General features: G+C 36.7%; 3 protein-coding genes across 5 annotated transcripts in view; 2 read left to right on the top strand and 1 right to left on the bottom strand.

Moving 5' to 3' along the window:
• LOC113038752 (mitotic-spindle organizing protein 2) overlaps positions 1–18,302 on the top strand; it is a 1,160,083-nt gene that overhangs the window by 143,236 nt on the left and 998,545 nt on the right. The window lies entirely within an intron of this gene.
• ccdc80l2 (coiled-coil domain containing 80 like 2) lies at positions 2,550–6,759 on the bottom strand. Its single transcript, XM_026196363.1, has 7 exons — positions 4,885–6,759; positions 4,629–4,785; positions 4,093–4,226; positions 3,856–4,013; positions 3,669–3,772; positions 3,255–3,335; positions 2,550–3,175 (listed from the first exon to the last, which is right to left on the bottom strand). The coding sequence occupies exons 1-7, from the start codon at positions 6,046–6,048 to the stop codon at positions 2,862–2,864; spliced, it is 2,112 nt and encodes a 703-aa protein (XP_026052148.1). The 5' UTR covers positions 6,049–6,759; the 3' UTR covers positions 2,550–2,861.
• LOC113038711 (NAD(P) transhydrogenase, mitochondrial-like) overlaps positions 7,862–18,302 on the top strand; it is a 37,871-nt gene continuing 27,430 nt past the window's right edge. The window contains exons 1-9 of one of the 2 annotated variants that reach the window (XM_026196330.1): positions 7,889–8,011; positions 9,233–9,290; positions 9,406–9,596; positions 12,221–12,450; positions 12,527–12,744; positions 13,776–13,863; positions 14,049–14,137; positions 16,153–16,340; positions 17,728–17,861. In XM_026196330.1, coding sequence (XP_026052115.1) covers positions 9,449–9,596; positions 12,221–12,450; positions 12,527–12,744; positions 13,776–13,863; positions 14,049–14,137; positions 16,153–16,340; positions 17,728–17,861 — 1,095 coding nt within the window. In that variant the 5' untranslated portion in view covers positions 7,889–8,011; positions 9,233–9,290; positions 9,406–9,448. Of the gene's footprint in view, positions 8,012–9,232; positions 9,291–9,405; positions 9,597–12,220; positions 12,451–12,526; positions 12,745–13,775; positions 13,864–14,048; positions 14,138–16,152; positions 16,341–17,727; positions 17,862–18,302 lie in introns of both variants that reach the window. The other variant, XM_026196331.1, reaches the window with a different exon arrangement.

The raw sequence follows: 18,302 nt of genomic DNA on the forward strand, positions 1-18,302 counted from the left end.
ATAGAATCCTGAAAACAATGTATGCTGTTTTAAATATTACACAGCACAACTGTTTTAGAATTTCTTGTGTACCAAATCAACATACTAGAATGAAAATTAGAGATAATTGCAAAAGCAAAATTGCAGCTTTTTTTTCTTAGTGCTGTCAAATGATTAATCATGATTAATCGCATCCAAAATAAAAGTTTTTGTATACATAATATATGTGTGTGTTTGTCACTTGTATGTTCCTGTTTGCCCTTATTCCTGTTCCTGTCCCTGTTGTGTGCATTCATCTTCAGCTGTGTTTTATTCATTAGTTCATTTGCTCCCAAGTGTTTCCCATTGTTCCAAACAAGTCGGGACACTGTACAAATTATGAGTAAAAAAGGAATGCAATAATTTCCAAATATCATAAACTTATATTTTATTCACAACAGAATATAGATAACATATTAAATGTTAAAAGTGATACATTTTGAAATTTAATTTAATTTCATTTTGGATTTCATGAGAGCTACACATTCCAAAAAAGTTGGGACGGGTAGCAATAAGAGGTCGGAAAATGTTTGATGTACATATAATGAACAGCTGGAGGACCAATTTGCAACTTATTAGGTCTAAAGGCAACATGATTGGGTATTAAAAGAGCATCTTAGAGTGACAGTGTCTCTCAGAAGTCAAGATGGGCAGAGGATCACCAATTCCCCCAATGCTGTGTAGAAAAATAGTAGTGTAATATCAGAAAGGAGTTTCTCTGAGAAAAGATGAAAAGAGTTTGACGTTTTCATCATCTACAGTGCATAATATCATCCAAATATTCAGAGACTCTGGAACAATCTCTGTGCGTAAGGGTCAAGACAGGAAAACCATACTGGATGTCGTGATCTTCGGGCTCCTAGATGGCACTGCATCACATACAGGAATGCTACTGTAATGGAAATCACAACATGGGCTCAGGAATACTTCCAGAAAAAAATTGTTGTGAACACAATCCTCCGTGCCATTCGCAATTGCTGGCTAAAACTCTATAGGTCAAAAAAGAAACCATATTTAAACATTATCCAGAAGCGCAGGCGTTTTCTCTGGGCCAAGGCTCATTTAAAATGGACTGTGGCAAAGTGGAAAACTGTTCTGTGGTCAGACAAATCAAAATTTGAAGTTCTTTTTGGAAAACTGGGATGCCATGTCATCCGGACTAAAGAGGACAAGGACAACCCAAGTTGTTATCAGCGCTCAGTTCAGAAGCCTGCATCTCTGATGGTATGGGGTTGCATGATTGCATGTGGCATGGGCAGCTTACACATCTGGAAAGGCACCATCAATGCTGAAAGGTATATCCAAGTTCTAGAACAACATATTCTCCCATCCAGACGTCGTCTCTTTCAGGGAAGATCTTGCAATTTCCAACATGACAATGCCAGACCACATGCTACATCAATTACAACATCATGGCTGCGTAGAAGAAGGATCCGGGTACTGAAATGGGCAGCCTGCAGTCCAGATCTTTCACCCATAGAAAACATTTGGCGCATCATAAAGAGGAAGATGCAACAAAGAAGACCTAAGACAGTTGAGCAACTAGAAGCCTGTATTAGACAAGAATGGGACAAAATTCCTATTACTAAACTTGAGCAATTTGAGCAGTCCCCAGACGTTTGCAGAGGGGATGCCACACAGCGGTAAACATGGCCTTGTCCCAACTTTTGAGATGCGTTGATACCATGAAATTTAAAATCAACTTATTTTTCCCTTAAAATAATACATTTTCTCAGTTTTTACAATTTTCTCTGGGTAAACATTTGATATGTCATCTATGTTGTATTCTGAATAAAATATTGAAATTTGAAACTTACACAACATTGCATTCTGTTTTTATTCACAAATTGTACAGTGTCCCAACTTTTTTGGAATCGGGTTCGTATATGTATGTGTATATATGTATGTATGTGTATATGTATGTATATGTGTGTATGTATATGTACAGTACAGACCAAAAGTTTGGACACACCTTCTCATTCAAAGAGTCACACTAAAGGCATTAAGGGCTTTTTGAGCAAGAAGGAGAGTGATGGCGTTCTGTGCCAGATGACCTGGCCTCCACAGTCACCGGACCTGAACCCAATCGAGATGGTTTAGGCGTGAGCTGGACCGCAGACAGAAGGCAAAAGGGCCAACAAGTGCTAAGCATCTCTCGGGGAACTCCTTCAAGACTGTTGGAAGACCATTTCAGGTGACTACCTCTTGAAGCTCATCAAGAGAAAGCCAAGAGTGTGCAAAGCAGTAAACAAAGCAAAAGGTGGCTACATTGAAGAACCTAGAATATGAAATATTTTCAGTGGTTTCACACTTTTTTTGTTATGTATATAATTCCATATATAATTCCACATGGGTTAATTCATAGTTTTGATGCCTTCAGTGTGAATCTACAATTTTCATAGTCATGAAAATAAAGAAAAGTCTTTGAATGAGAAGGTGTGTCCAAACTTTTGGTCTGTACAGTATGTATATGTATATATATATATATATATATATATATATATATATATATATATATATATACATGTGTGTGTGTGTGTGCGTTTGTGTATGCATATGTGTATATATATTTTCTACAGCTTAGAAATCTAGCCTTTAATGTTAACAGCTTAAGTAAAAACTAGAATTGCACGCATGTCTTTTAGCTATAATTAAGCATCGTAGCATGTACAACTAAGTTTAAGGAAGTGAAATTTTACAGGACACAGCAAACAATAGGTAAGATAGCTGTATGAATTTCATACAAGTCCTAGATGTAAAAATTTTGCATTGCATAATATAGGGATGACCAATTCATGCCATGTACACAATATGTTTGTCTAATGTCTTTGTTGTGATGACTTTTAGTCCTCAGATCTGTGGTACAAGTAGCTGTCCTCTGTCTCTTCTGTGTAACCATGGTAAGTACCTGAATTCTCATCTGGACAGTGAATTCCAAGAGTTTTTTGCAGTTTCTGTTCCTGTTGTCGCAGTTCCATAGAGTCCACAAGGTCATAGATGCTTCCCAGGGACCACATTGGAGATGGGAACCAGGCCTTTACATCTCCGTCCTTACCCACCACCAGCATGCTGAAGTAGTCACGGTTTACCTTCAGCTGATTTCTGAGACTCTCCACAACATCCTGTGAAAGCGTCTCCTTCTCGGGTTGACTTTTCCCTGTAGGTTCAAATAAATATCCTTTAGCCATTCTATAATATTTGATGTTACTTGCAAGAAATTCGATTTAAAATCTCACCATTCAATGGAAAAAAATCCACTGTTCCTGAAGCTGTCGATCCAGTACCCATAATCTTCAACAAGGCAAAATGACGAATACCTGTTCATGTGGACTCAATTTTAGGTTAGGTTGCCATATGTATAATATATAATTTACTCTTTATAAAATAAAGGGTTCCAAAAAGATGTTTTCTCAGTGATGGTTCCATAGAAGAATAATTTTGAGATTCCAAAAGAACATTTTAATAATCTAAAGAACCTATTTCCACCATAAAATAACCTTTTTTTTTTGGCAATGGAAATTAAAGTTTCTTCATGAAACCATTAATGCCCATTAAAAAGACCCTTTATTTCTTAAGAGTGTATCACCGTTAATTTAATCATTTTTGAAGACATATCCACAAAAGCTCAGAGAACATGAAGCATACAATACCCAGAGGACACTCCTGTCCATTAAGCGCCTGAAGCTGCTGATGGAATGAGAAGTCATCTACAGTAGGTGCTGAGATGATTAGAAGTCTACGTTTGGACATAAACCTGAAAATTCACGTAAGATAATCAGAACAGTTGAAATGATTATTAATCATAGCTTAAAGCTTTGGGAAACTCGAGGTGTTTACCTTAGAAGCGAGTTCTCCTCTTGATTGTTCATTTCTGCTTTAGAGCAGGGTGATGGAAGTTTTCTCTCCTCTTCCTTCTCAGACCGACGTGATGGAAAGTTGTCAATGTAATCGAGTAAATCGGAAGGAGCTGTTGGCTTGTTGAAAACCCTATTAAGCTAAAACCACAAGATGTATGCCTTTGATTCGGTAGTCTGTTAAAGTCACTGTGAATTAGGAGAAAATAAGTGTTCTTACGTTAGGCCTCAGGTCATAGTCAGTCAACACCATTGAGAAGTTTTTGGAGTCCAGCCCATATTCTCTGCGGATCTCAGTGATTAACTCAGGGTTTCTGAACTTTTCTGGCAGGGATGCTTGTGGAGACTCGGAATCTTTTTCAAAAGAAGCAACATGCATTTTTACATTCAATTGTGCGCCAGTAAACCCAACACTAATGCATAAACTAGAACGATCTGAATGTACTTAATTTAAATGTTATTAACTACACAGCAAAACAAATATGACTCAATCACAAACAAATGGCTCTTGAGACCCGGATTTTTTAAGGGAATCAAAAACATACAGCGCCAAGACATGTTCAAATCCTGAACAAATTATTCTTTTGAGCTGGTTCTTTTAAGTGAATCCATAACATACAACGTTACAAAAGTGGTTCAATTCATGAACAAATGGCTCTTTTGTGTGAACCCTGTATCAAAACAGCCCTAATAATCTTCATAAACGTCACAAGTGGTTAGTTGTATGTACAATGTGCAAAAAGGTTTATACATTACCTTGTTGGTAGTGTTGAATGTGTAGTGTAGGATTACGTTCTGAACCCATAATGGACAGCACTGAGACCTTTCTTTGGGAAAACTCGCAGCTATGTAGCTCATTATCATCTCTCTGTTTGATATACTGACTTGAGACATCACTTGGAGATGAAATCACCTATGCCACACACACAAAAAACAAAAATACATAATCAGATAGACTCTTCCCAGGAGATCTACAACTATGTATGGATCTTCTTAGCAATCAAAATCTCACAAGAAGTCTTCTTCTCCCTTTAAGGTTTTGCATGAATTCTTTAAGAGCTTCCTTTTCCTTATCATCTGCTTCTCGTTGTGACTTCCTCCTCCCTCCTTTCCCCTTTTTCTTCTTGGCATCCTTTCCTTTGCCTTTTTTTGGGGGGCTTGAATGGTCAATGGTTTGCTCTCCATTGAACTCCTCATTGAGGGTGTCAAAATGTAATTTTGCATCAACATGTGTTTTATCTGCTTCTGATCCTTTTTTCATTTCTCTTTCTGGCTCTGGGTGTCTGTTACTATCTGGAGTTTTCTTCTGGTCATCGAGCTTCAGCCTCTCATTTCCACTAGATCCAGATTTTGAACCTGCTTTAGCTGATGCTTTGCTGTTGCCTGTCGCTTTACGGATGACGAATCGTGAACGTCCACTCAAAATATCTTGTACTTTGTTTCTCAAAGTTGCCTTTTTGTCAAGACGTGTCTTCTGTGTCAGGAAGATGGACGTGGTATTAACATGCTTCTGTGGACTGAAGGTCCTACGCTTGCCAGAACCCTGTTTCTTCACCACTAACCTCTTCTTTGTGATCTTGCATTTCACTGGTAACCCCTTTCTTGCGACCTTCTCCAACTTTCGCACTGGCAGCTGGTCGATGACCTCAAGAATGGCCTCGACGCGAACCGGGTAAGGAAATCTTTCACTAACCCTCATGTTCTTCTTCAGAATCAGCATGGAGAAGGTATGGTCCTCCAGTTCAAGGTAATGGAGAAGTTTGCTTACCATTTCAGAGTCCATAACCTCCACAGTGGCTTCTCCTAGCAAGGTTGTTCGTTGGATTTTGCCTTCCATCATGGCATTCTGAATAATAGTGACGATGAGCGTGTCTCTCTCTGCCAAGCGACAGTTCAGTCCTTCAGACTCCTGGATCTGCTTCTCCATCATACGCAGATAGTTGTCACTGTGCGATGGTGCGGTGATCACCCACAGGCGGTGTTTCCCAGCAAAATCAGCCAAGAAGTCAGACTCCGATGGACTCTCGGGAGCTCCATCTGACCCAACGTCCTCCTTGGGAGTTGCAGGGCCACTTTGATTCTTCACTTGGTGTTTTTTCTTGCCTCCTTTTGCAGAAAGCACCGGGCTGTTGATCCAGTGCGCCAACAGAAGTAGAAAGATCCACAGACGAGACATATCGAGACTTCACACTCTCCACTAACCTACAGAGTGAGGAGGCAGAGAGAGAAACAGCAGCTTCTGGTTCACATTAGAGTTCGACCTTGTTACAGGAAACTCTTGGAATGTCTGCGCTTCAAAGCAATGGTGAGCTGTGTGGCATGCGGAGCAGCTTCTTGCGCCTCATAACTTTGTGTCTGCATGGAGGATGAGCCGTTGTAGGAGAATGAAAGGACAGGATGAAACCCAACCCCTTTAAAACTTCACTGTGGCTTGATCTTAGTTGTCGACATTTACTTTGGCTATTGCTTTCGTCTACAATATTATTGCAGAGTGTATCTTGACAGTTTTAGTATGTTTTCGATATGGCAGTTTGAAAAAGAGTAACAGAGATGTCTCGGTTCACTTTCGATGCATCTGCAAAACAGACATCAAAACTATGATGATTAGGACCAGAACTCTAAAATCTTACTGTATTTCTTATTGTGAGGCTAACTTGCATGTAAATCTATACTTGTTTTGTATCAAACTAAATAAAGTTTTAAGTCTAGGCTAGTATGACACTATAAATTTGGTTTCTTATTAGTAATTAGAAAGACATTTGCTTAGAGAAATGCATGTCCAACACACGTGATGTTAACTGCTAGGAAGTGAAAGAACAGGTTGAAAGTGTTAATCTTACATGCTTCGAGATGAACTGAAGATAGCAAAGTTATTATTAATCAGGCTGACTGAAAAATAAGATATTATGTGTGATCCAAATATGAAATAAAACGTTAAATGTATTGTCCCCTTGAAACAACCTTTTTATATAATCTTAATCTACATACAAAAGCCTTCTTTTAATTAATGCATTGGATTTTTATTTAAACTTTTTTCTAGGTTTGAGAAGAATTGTGAGAAAACAATCTGGGTTGGAGTTAATGGTTAACAGTCATGGCACACACATTCCACAATGGGATTTAGTTGAACAGAAACATATGAGAAACACAGGGGGAACTTCAAACAGCACCAGCCAGTACTGATAGAACATATGGAAACGGTCTATTCAATGCAAAAGGTTGTTTCATTAGATTTCTTTTTTTTTTACATGTACTTTATAGGACTGTTTAATATATATCAGAGTTAGGCTACTTGTTGAATTGTTTTCATTTTTTTTTCCCTTTACTTCCTTTTTTTTTTTTTTTTTTTTTTGCTGAGTTCAGTATTGAAGTAATACTTGTCAAATACCGCCCTCTGCTAGACATTTCGGTAAGTCCAAAAATGTGCCATACCATAGCCTATACAAGGTTAAATATTCCTGCCTTTCCAAAATAACAATAAAACAAATAATGTATTGAAATAAGTATTTTATTTTTAATAAAGTAGTTTATATTTAACTTATTGTTTGCTTGCTTATTCATTTATTTATCTCAAAATATACCATCATTTGTTCTGGTTGACAGCGATTCTTATTATTTCTTAATTGTTAAATAGACAACAAATAAACAACAACAAACACTTGGTCAGCATTGAAATAATGAAATCAAATTGAATGTAAATATACATTAAATTAGAAAATTAAAAAGCTGGTCAAAAATGTTTGAAACAGAGAGCATGTTCATTTATTCACGGTCAAACAATAACTGTGGTAACTATGGTATTTTGTTGGTAAATATGGTTACCTTGATGCAATTTTACAACTCCCATTACATCAAAGTTTAACCCAGTTTTGTATCTCCCCTGAATCAAAGGCAACTGTTCGAAATCGTGTGTTTATGACTAGATTGTGTCTTCAAAAGATAAACTAGTGTCTATCTGGTAAATTTGAATAACAAACGCCCACAGCACGTGATTGATTCACGTGAGTTGATGGACGGCGGAACGAAAGCGCAGGAATGGCGCAGATAGGGCTGAGCGCGAGTGCTTCCGGGTGGCGGCTGTAAGCTGTGCGTGCCCGCTTTCAAAGGTCGCTCATTGATTGATGCTCTGTCTCGACTCGGTGAGAATTTATTCTTCATTATCGATCTCCGCCACCTTGTCATTTGATCGCAATAAATGCATTAGGGCATGCGTTGCTTTGATCTCTAAATGCAAACGACAGCCTGCAGTTATTGTTTCTGCTTAGCTAACAAGCTAACGGTAGTGTATTAGGAAAAGAAATGAAGGGGAAATGAGCGCTTGTGCCCGCCTTCTGTCGGCTCACCGACCCAGAAGCCGAATTGCTCTTACGTAAATAAGCCATGCAAAATCCTAAAATGTAAAATTTGTTTATACATGTTTACGAAAATTCTGCGTTGCTTGTGCCATTGAGCTGTTTGAATGAATGACTTTTGCATTGCCCAAAAACACCGTTATTGCTGATGCCTATCCCTCTCATCGTACATGTTAAATATAATTATCTGAACTTTGTATTTTTTTTTTTTTTAAGTTAGTGCACGTTGCCCCACACCTGACCTCTGTGCTTCCTCTGGTCCGCTGACGTGGTGCTGGACTCAGATTGTAGTTGGCACGATAATCCAATAGAGTCTGTGCACACGTTTAATTAAATCGGTGATTTGATTGTTTGCTTCGCCTTCATACAAGCATAATTACCGCACTGCTTTCATGTGTGGGATGGATCTGAAAAAAAAAACAAGGAAAATTGCACATGCGTCTACTGGTGTATAAATGGAAACTGTGTATTACTTGCACATTTTATGAATACACAACATTTTGGGTGTCCCTTGCCTATTTGTAACACCCATTTTGTTCTGAGACCTATTAGATATGTTTAAGTATTTGTCAAAATATCTGTAACGCTTCTACTTGAGATGTCTTGGCCAGAGTGTCAGTTTTTACATTGTTTTTATTTAGCAGACGCTTTTATCCAAAGGGATTTTACAAAATATTAAAAGAATTTAACAGTAAAAATGTTTAATTTGTTTTTATTAGAATAGTATTATTCAATATTACAAAAAAACTAAACAAGATTCTTTGAAATGTATTTAAATTGATCAAAAACTACAAAACAATATTTGTTTGCATGACGTTCCTTGATTATTCTTTTTGTGTATTCTGTATATTCTGGAGATAACTCTTGCAGACAGTGTTTATGGTGACCATAAAGGACCTGTAAGACCTCTTGCTACTGTGTGACCTGCGCTGTCCCACTCAGAAAAACCCTTATCACCTTCATATCCGATAGTTCTTAGCTAAACAAATACACTTCTGCACATTTCAGTGTTTGCCTTCGTGTGACCTTGACTGATTCACCCCGTGGAATAATTGTCACCTTGGAGGTGGGTCAACATCTGAGCTGCGGTGACTGGGACAGAGTGGAGCATTATGGGATAGGTCAGCTGGCTTACTTATCTCCTCTCTCTCTCTCTCTCTCTCTCTCACCCTCACATGTAGGAGGAGGGCCGTTCTGACTGCACAGCTCCTCCTTGCGTCTCCGATGGCGAGTCTTCTGCGCGTGGTAGCCACCAGCTGTTCCAGCCCTCTGTTCTCCGGGCTGGCCTGTGCTAAGAGTGTCCGGGCGGTGAAGACACCATGCGTGCGGTTCTTTAGGACCCATCAAGCCCTCTCTCGTCTCGCTAGTCCAGGTAACGGTCCTGGAATATTGAGTTGAGATGTATAACACATTCTGTTTTAGTAATTGGTATGACTTAAGGTGGTTGAGGATATTAAATCACGTTTACTCAGTAAGTCTTTGAGTATGTTTTGCTGGTGCTTATCCATAAATATAACTTATTTTGCCCCAGCAGATTTAGTTTTAAAGTATAACAAAAGCGAATGAAACTTTTCCAAACATGTGACCCTCAAGGTCAGTGTGTCCCTCCCGTGCTTGTTCTGCCACTATTACCTGCATTGAAGGTCTTGGGATATGAATGAGTGTACTGTAAGTGACCTGTGGAGCGTACTGGCTGCTTGGATACAGCGTTTGTTGGAGACCTGCCATTATTGGCAGACGGTTTTTTTGAGAGGGGGAAGAATGGTAATGACAGCTGAGGCAGGTTATTTCTGGCAGTGTGTCAGCTGAGGAACCAGGACTGTGGCACAGCTCGTGCGGGAGAGTGCCTGCTGGGAAAAGAAACACATGTCTGTGGTGACTGCCAGAATTCACTGTGTTTTTGGGCCACATATATTCACTTTGTTTCCATTTAAGTCTGGAAATGTGGGGGAAAAAAACACCTGAAATGCTTAGTAATTATTTTATATTCATTTATGTATTTATTTATTGACACAGCACTGTTCAAAGGTTTATGGTCAGTATGATAATTTTATTTTATTTTTTTAAAGAATTGACGTATGCTCACCAAGGCTACATTTAAAAAATACAGTTAAAATATTAACTTATTCTTATTCAGTGTCACGTGATCCTTCAGAAATCATACTAATATGTTAGAAAAATGTCATTACCATCAGTTTTGATCAGATGAATGTGTCCTAAAAAAGTAGATATTTTTTTCAAAAAAAAATACTGTGTGTGATTGTCTAAAAACATAACATTTTTGTTATAAAGCTGTATCACGATTAGCCAGATTTGACATTGGCATTATGCTCTTTAATAGTCTCTTGTTTTCAACAACCACAACAAAGTTGCCCTTGCATATGCCAGAAAGCAAAACCCTTAAGTTGTCCTCTTGTTTTTAATCAAGTAGTTTTAAATAAGCAATGTAAAACTTGAACCTGGTGACATAAAGTGGCCCCAAAACATATTTAGCAACTATAAATTGAATTGCATTTGATAACAAAACATCACAGTAATGCAGGTTTCCAAGAAAGCAAAAGGAAATCAAAATTTTGTAATACACAATATCACCAGTTGATATCCAACGCAGTGACATTAATTATTTTTTTTTCATATTTACACGGCTGAAGTGTCCAAATACTTTTGGAGTTGTCTTTGCTCTTTGTGGTTCAATGTGTCTGCCTCTGGGCAGTGATTCCCGTGAGCTTATGTTGTTGTTATCTATAGATCAGGCCCGTGGTGGAATTTTCCACAAGCGAATTCTTGCTACCAACAGCAGAACATGACTTGGATGACTTCTTGATGCATATTCAGCCTGTCTAGACCACATGTTGTTTGCACATCTTTTACAGACCAAAACACATAAAGTGAAGCTGTGCATAAAAATTCAACTTGATTTACTTTATTACACGTCCTAAAACCCATCCGTACTCTGTGTTACAGCTTGAATTCTCAGTTATATTTTTGAAATTGACTGCAAAATTGGAGCTGTTGCAAAGTCCAAAAGACTTGTCTTACTGTAAAAATACACTTAGACGAGTCTTACAGAGACCTCATGGACCTAAAGACCATTACACATTTCTTTTAAACTGCCCTTTGGTCTTTATGAACTGCTGCACCAGTTGTTAGTCTGACTCTTATCTTTATTGTACTGCTTTTCTCTTTGACCTATGCTTGAGTTGAAAATTGAGAGTCTGCGCGGTTAGAAATGTTCTTATGAGATACTGGCTATGAGAGCAGCTTTTCACACTTCACTTTGTTTCTGTTGTTTTCGTTTCTCTAAACAGAAAATATGTCTGAGGATTGAGGCAAGTTTCTTGTAGATGATTAGAAAGGTGAACATTTTAAAGAATCACAAGTTAGTTGCTGCTAGTGTTGTAATCTTGGAATAAGAATATCCAATTTTCAAAATTTTTATTCTAAAGAATTTGTACATTTATGGCTTATAAAATTACATTTTAAATGAAAACTGTTGCAAAATGTGTTCTTGCGTAACACTAATACAATTCAGAATAAAATGCATCTATTTGTTAAAAAAATGTGTATAGTGTGTATAATGTATGAATGTGAAAAAATACAAAATAGTGTTAAATACTTTAGATTTAAATCTACTAAATTAATGTATCCTTATCTAATTTAAGTAAAATATAAAAAAATAAATACAATCTTTGTATGATAATTGTTATAATGAATTAACTTATGTCCATATAAATAGCATTTATTTATAATTAATTTATTTTAAAATAAAATGTGATTTATTATTTTTGTCTACCAATTGTAACAACTTATTTGATGAACTAAGTTTTAAGTCTAAAGCATGAAATAAATACCAGTATGTTTCATAATACCTTCAAAGCTATTTGTTATCATTCCCATTCATTTCAAAGACAGTTGCATTTTACATTTGACACACACACTTAATATGTTCCTCTCCAGACTCTTCTTGATTCCGTAATTCTCTGTTACTTCCTTCAGGCATTCCATACAAACAGCTGACTGTCGGCGTTCCCAAGGAAATCTTTCAGAATGAGCGTCGAGTGGCCATCTCTCCAGCCGGAGTGGAAGCTCTCATCAAGCAGGGCTTTAATGTGGTGGTGGAGTCTGGTGCAGGAGAGTCTGCCAAGTTCTCAGATGACATGTATACAAAAGCAGGAGCCGCCATCAAGGATGCCAAAGATGTCTTTGCATCGGATGTTCTGCTTAAGGTACTGTTAGATTCATATGTTACCTTCACTTAATGTGTCATCATCAGCACTCATTCTCTCCGGCCGTTCGCCACAGGTGCGTGCCCCCATGTTGAACTCCGCTCTGGGAGTTCATGAGGCCGACCTCATGAGTAAAGGAGCCACTCTCGTCAGTTTCATCTATCCCGCTCAGAACCCTGAGCTGATGGACCGCTTGTCCCAGTGCAAAGCCACCGTCCTGGCCATGGACCAGGTGCCCCGTGTTACTATTGCTCAGGGTTATGACGCCCTCAGTTCCATGGCAAACATTGCTGGGTAAGGCAGTCTATTGTGTTTAATAATGAAGATAATACGACTAATAATAGTGCTTATTTTTAATTTAAGGCAAGACTCTACAGACAAAACCATTGTTTTTGCACTGGTCAGTTTTTAGGTTTTTGGGCAATTTTGATTCCAAAACATGACTTCTTTCAGACTAGTTTAATACATCCAAAATACACATTTCATCACACTTGATCTAGTTACGCATGTAGAATTAAATAAAACATTGCTTTAAAGGTTATTTATTTTATTATTTTATTATTTTTCTGATTAGTAAAACATACAAAATATCCACATTACACTTAAACTTTTATTTATTTATTGGATTAATAAAACATCTAAAATGCACATTTCATTACGCTTGATCAATTTACTAATGTACAATTCAATTACAATACATTCTTTAAAGGCTATTTAATTTTATTATTTTATTATTTTTCTGATTAGTAAAACATACAAAATATCCACATTACACTTTCTTTTTACGTACGTAGATTTTTGAATAACAAAAAATTGCTTTAAAGGCAATTTTATTTGTTAAAATTATTTTATTTTATTTTTTTTCCTAGAAAGGATCCAATTCCTGCCTGTAAACCTTTAGCACAAATTTGTAGAAATAAAATTATTTTGAACATGGCATTTCACATTAAGTTTTTGTGTTTTTATTTAAATAAGATAATTCCTTATTTGCATATTTAAAGATATTTAAGATCTAATAATAAAACTTTTAATATAGAATGTAATGTCCTGTAGTCATTTGGAGTAAGTTTATAAAATGACCATATTCACCTGTGTTGTCTTGCCTAAATTTATTCTTTTATATTTTTTTACATTTATTCTTATTATTTTTAATGGGAAATACAAGACAAATAATCAGAGTTCACAGGCCAGTGTGCCGTGACCCGTTTACCTAAATCTTGAATGTCATTATTGTCAACAAATGTGAGATTTGTGACCAGCGTGAAGTGTCTTGATTCCTGCCTCATCAGCAGCTGTGACTGATGTGCATCTGTTTTTCTTGGCAGTTATAAAGCCGTGGTCCTGGCAGCCAACAACTTTGGCCGCTTCTTTACTGGTCAGATCACAGCCGCGGGGAAGGTTCCTCCTGCTAAGGTATGCTTGGCATAACCGCACACGCGTCTGGAGTGGTTTTTATTTGAGTTTGCTTGATTCATTGCCGTACACTTCTCACATTAGGTCTTGGATGAAGATATTAGCACTGTGTTCATACCTTCCCAAATGAGATTTTTCTGTTTATTTCAGAGTTTGAATTGTAAAAAGGCTGTTCTCTTTGGCAGGTGTTGATAATCGGAGGTGGAGTGGCTGGGCTGGCCGCTGCTGGCTCTGCCCGTGCTATGGGTGCCATTGTCAGGGGCTTTGACACCAGGTGAAAAGTCATACAACTTATAGTTATTCAAGGTGGTTGTTCTTTTGAAAGAAGCTAATACTTTCATTCAGCAAGGATGCAGTCAATTCCACAAAAATATTAAGTAACACAAATGTTTTTGGTAATGATGATGTGAAATGTTTCTTGAGCACCAGATCAGCATATAAGAATGATTTCTGAAGGATCATGTGACACTGAAGACTGACGTTTGGCTGCTGAAAATCCAGCTTTACCATCACAGGAATATATTTTGAACCTATTTTATATTATATAAAAATAGGTTAGTTGTTTTAAGATGTAATAATTGAGCAGAACGTTTTTTAACTATACGCAAACACATAAAAAAAAACTTTTTGACCCCTTATTTTTTTGTATAGCGTAAACTGCCCTTCAGAAGTTTGGCAACAGTAAGAATTGTTTTTTAAGTTTCTTGTGCTCATAAAGGTTGTTTTTATTTGATTTAACAATAAAAAAAAAAACTGTGGTATAGTGAAAGATTATAGCATTCTCTAATATTGGTTTCCTATTTTAATATACATTCAAATTTAATTTATTTCTGTGATGCAGCGCTGAATTGTCATCATCCATTACTCAAGTCTTTAGTGCCACATGACCTTTTAGAAATCATTCTAATATTCTGATTTACTATTAATGTTGAAACAGAAAATGTTGTGCTGTTTTTTTTTTTTTTTTGGAACCTGCGATACTTTTTTTTTTTTTTTTTTTTTTTGATTTTAATAAATATTTTTTGCAAAACGGGAATCTTTTCTAACAATATAGGTGTTTAGTATCACTTTTTATCCATTTAACATATCTTTGCTGAATAAATGTATACATTTTTTAAAAGAAAAGATACACTGACCCCAAACTTTTGAATAGTAAAAAAAAAAAATAATAATATTAAACACTTTTTTTTAACGTTTGTCAAAAAATCCTTAAAGATTCACAGGTCCCCAAAAAAAGCAGCACAGCTGTTTCCAACACTAATAATTAATCGGCATATTAGACTGATTTCTGAAGCATCCTGTGACACTGAAGACTAAAGTAATGATTCAACTTTGCTTCACAAGAATAAATTATATATAATTTAAGTATATTAAAATGGACAACTGTTATTTTAAATTGCAATAATTTCACAAAATTCTAGTTTCTTTATTTTTGATCAAATAGCTACAGCCTTAATGAGCATAATCTTCTTTAAAAAAAACAGATCTTACTGATCCCAAACTTTTGAATGAAGTGTGTATACTGTATGTAGGTGGCATCATAAAAATCTCCACTCTAGTTAGTTTTTTTGTTTTTGTTTGTTTGTTTCCATTTTCTTTTCTATCTCTAATCAATTGTTATTTGTCTAATTAACATGATGTTCAAGTGTTCGAGGACACAGGAGAGACCGATTTACAAATGTTATTAGTCATTTGTGTTGCTAGGGGGCGCCATAACATCCTTAGAACCACATTGTGTTGTGTTCATAGTTTACCACAACTTTTATCACAATTGCCAAATGTGAGTTATAACATTTGTTCCTTTTTCCATTAATTGACCCTGATGATTCTCGCTTGCAGCTAAATATTGTGTATTTTCCTCGCTTTTTTTTTTATCTGACAGATGCTCTTTTATTTCCATTTTTGTCAGTATTTATAAATTTGAGTTTTGAGTCACTGTTCTGCTCTAGTTTAGATTTATGATGTTTGTTTTATCTGAAAGTTCTTTTTTTCACGTTTTTTCCAAAAACAAGGACATAAAAAGGTCTTGTGCAATAAAACCGTGATGTCACAGCTAATCCTGCCAAAATGGTTTGAAAAGTAAAGATAAAAAAAAAAAAAAACAAGGCTACATTTTACTATGATTTAAGATTAGGATTTTACAGTGTGAGCCAAGTTTGGAGGATTTAGTTAGGATTCACATCCTTCCTTTGCTTTGAAATGTCATCTGTTTGAGGGATTCCATCAGCGTCAGTTCTGTGAGCTTCCTCTCGGTGGCAGTGGTGCATTAGTCTTGTCCTCTTCTTCCAGAGAGGCCGCACTGGAGCAGTTCAAGTCCCTGGGTGCCGAGCCCCTGGAGGTGGACATGAAGGAGTCAGGAGAAGGCCAGGGCGGTTACGCTAAGGAGATGTCCAAGGAGTTCATCGAGGCAGAGATGAAGCTGTTTGCCAAGCAGTGTTTGGATGTTGACATCATTATCACTACTGCGCTTATCCCTGGTACGCACACCTCCCTGTCCTTCTCATCCTCCTTTTTTATTATTATTTTTTTTATTTTTTATTTTTCTCATCTCATGCCTCATGCTTTGGCATGTACTCTTGCAGGTAATAAGTCTTGGGGTGTTTGCACATGCTCTTATTTTTCCATTTGACTTTTTAAAGGAAGAGTTCAGCCAGAAATTTAGATTTTACTCTTTATTTACTCAGCGTTATGTTGTTACAAACCAATGTGCTGTTTTTTTTATTTTCTTTCTTTGAAATGCAAGAATCTTTTTTTTTTTTTTTTTTTTTTTTTTTTTTTTTAAGTGATCATAAGTTCAGTAGGCCCAAAAAGCATATTTAATTAATCCATATATCTCTGTATTGGCTATATTTTAAGCCTTGTGAAGGGTTTATGAAAGCTTTATAGTCAAAATCGACTAATTTCCTTCATTTCACCTTTACTGTTTTCTCCACAATGAAATATTATTTCCAACCTGTTATTGATGTCTAACCTGCATCATAGACGCAGAGGTAAATCACCGCTGGCAATATGGGATTAGAAAATAAAGGTTGTCTGTCTGTTTGTTTATTTATTTATTTATTTTTAAATTAATCGATCAGACTATTATTCAAAAGTGAAGATAGGAAAAACATTTTTTTATCGTGCTTTCTTGTCCATTTTGGAGCTTGTCGGTCTCTAGTCATGATGAACTTGAGAAAAAAATGATTGATTAAAACAAAACAAAAAAATGTCAAATTTAAGTTTACAGTTGAAGATTTTTTTGTAACTGTGATCCTTGATTATCTCAGGATCCTTAAGTTGACACTTGCATGACTTTTGCTGGAATTTGAAAAGAGAAACGGATTACCCGACATAACTAATTACATGCAGCATAATTACCGATTATATGTCTTGTCTTAGTCTTCATGACTGAAAGCTAATAAAAATCAGGCGTCTATAACAGAATGTTTTTGAAGTTTCCTGAATTACATAAGGGTTGTTTTGTGTCGTTCTTGCTGTAGATTGGCACTTTTTTCCAGTTTGTGTTGCTTGTCCAGTACCGCTGGCATTTGAAGTCAGTTCCTGTGACTCTTGCATGCTTGTGCACACTCCTGGTGTCACTCCAATGTTATTTTATTTCCATCCCTGAAGCCATGGAGCCACCGGTTAGACTTTTGTACACTAAATACCTGGCAGTTTTCAGCACGCTCAGATTGGTCAGATGCATGCAGTCCATTCCACTTTTATCAGAATAGCGTTTTTCTTTTAAAACCAACAAGCCGCAAAACGGCTTATCAGTATATTAGGTTGCACGGATAAAAGGCACATCAGAGGAGTCTTATTAAATGCATATCAGTCATGGTTTTGGTTTACCAGTCTCACTGTGCTGAAATTATTATGCAGGTCGGAAGGCCCCTGTGCTGATTACTAAGGAAATGGTGGAGACCATGAAAGATGGTTCAGTGGTGGTGGACCTGGCTGCAGAAGCTGGGGGCAACATTGAGACCACGGTTCCTGGAGAACTCTCCGTTCACAAAGTGAGTACACCGCTACAGAACAACAACTTGGAGGCCTCGCATGTGTTTGCCAGGAACATTCAGGGGTCAATAAGGCATTTTTTATTATTTGTTTTATTCAGATTTTATGTATTTAGACTTATCAAGTGACATGAAGACATTACATTTTTTTATGCAAACAGATAATATTTACAGGTGACAAATTAAATGCAAAATAATCAAGGTCAACAAAACATACATAACAGCCAAAATGTGTGTGTAACTGGGGGGAGGGGGGTGTATATAAACAAAGGAAACCCCCCAAAAAAAGTACAACCTTTTAATTTACTTTGCGGCTGACTTTTTCATCCAAATCTTGGCATTGTTAGAGCTGTGCAAAAACAGAAAAAATCTTACCAGCCGAAATCTTTTGAATGTGGTGTATATTCACATGTTTGTCTGTCGTGTTTCTGTACTTTCCTG

This window comes from Carassius auratus, chromosome 21, assembly GCF_003368295.1.
Source record: "Carassius auratus strain Wakin chromosome 21, ASM336829v1, whole genome shotgun sequence".
Taxonomy (NCBI): domain Eukaryota; kingdom Metazoa; phylum Chordata; class Actinopteri; order Cypriniformes; family Cyprinidae; genus Carassius; species Carassius auratus.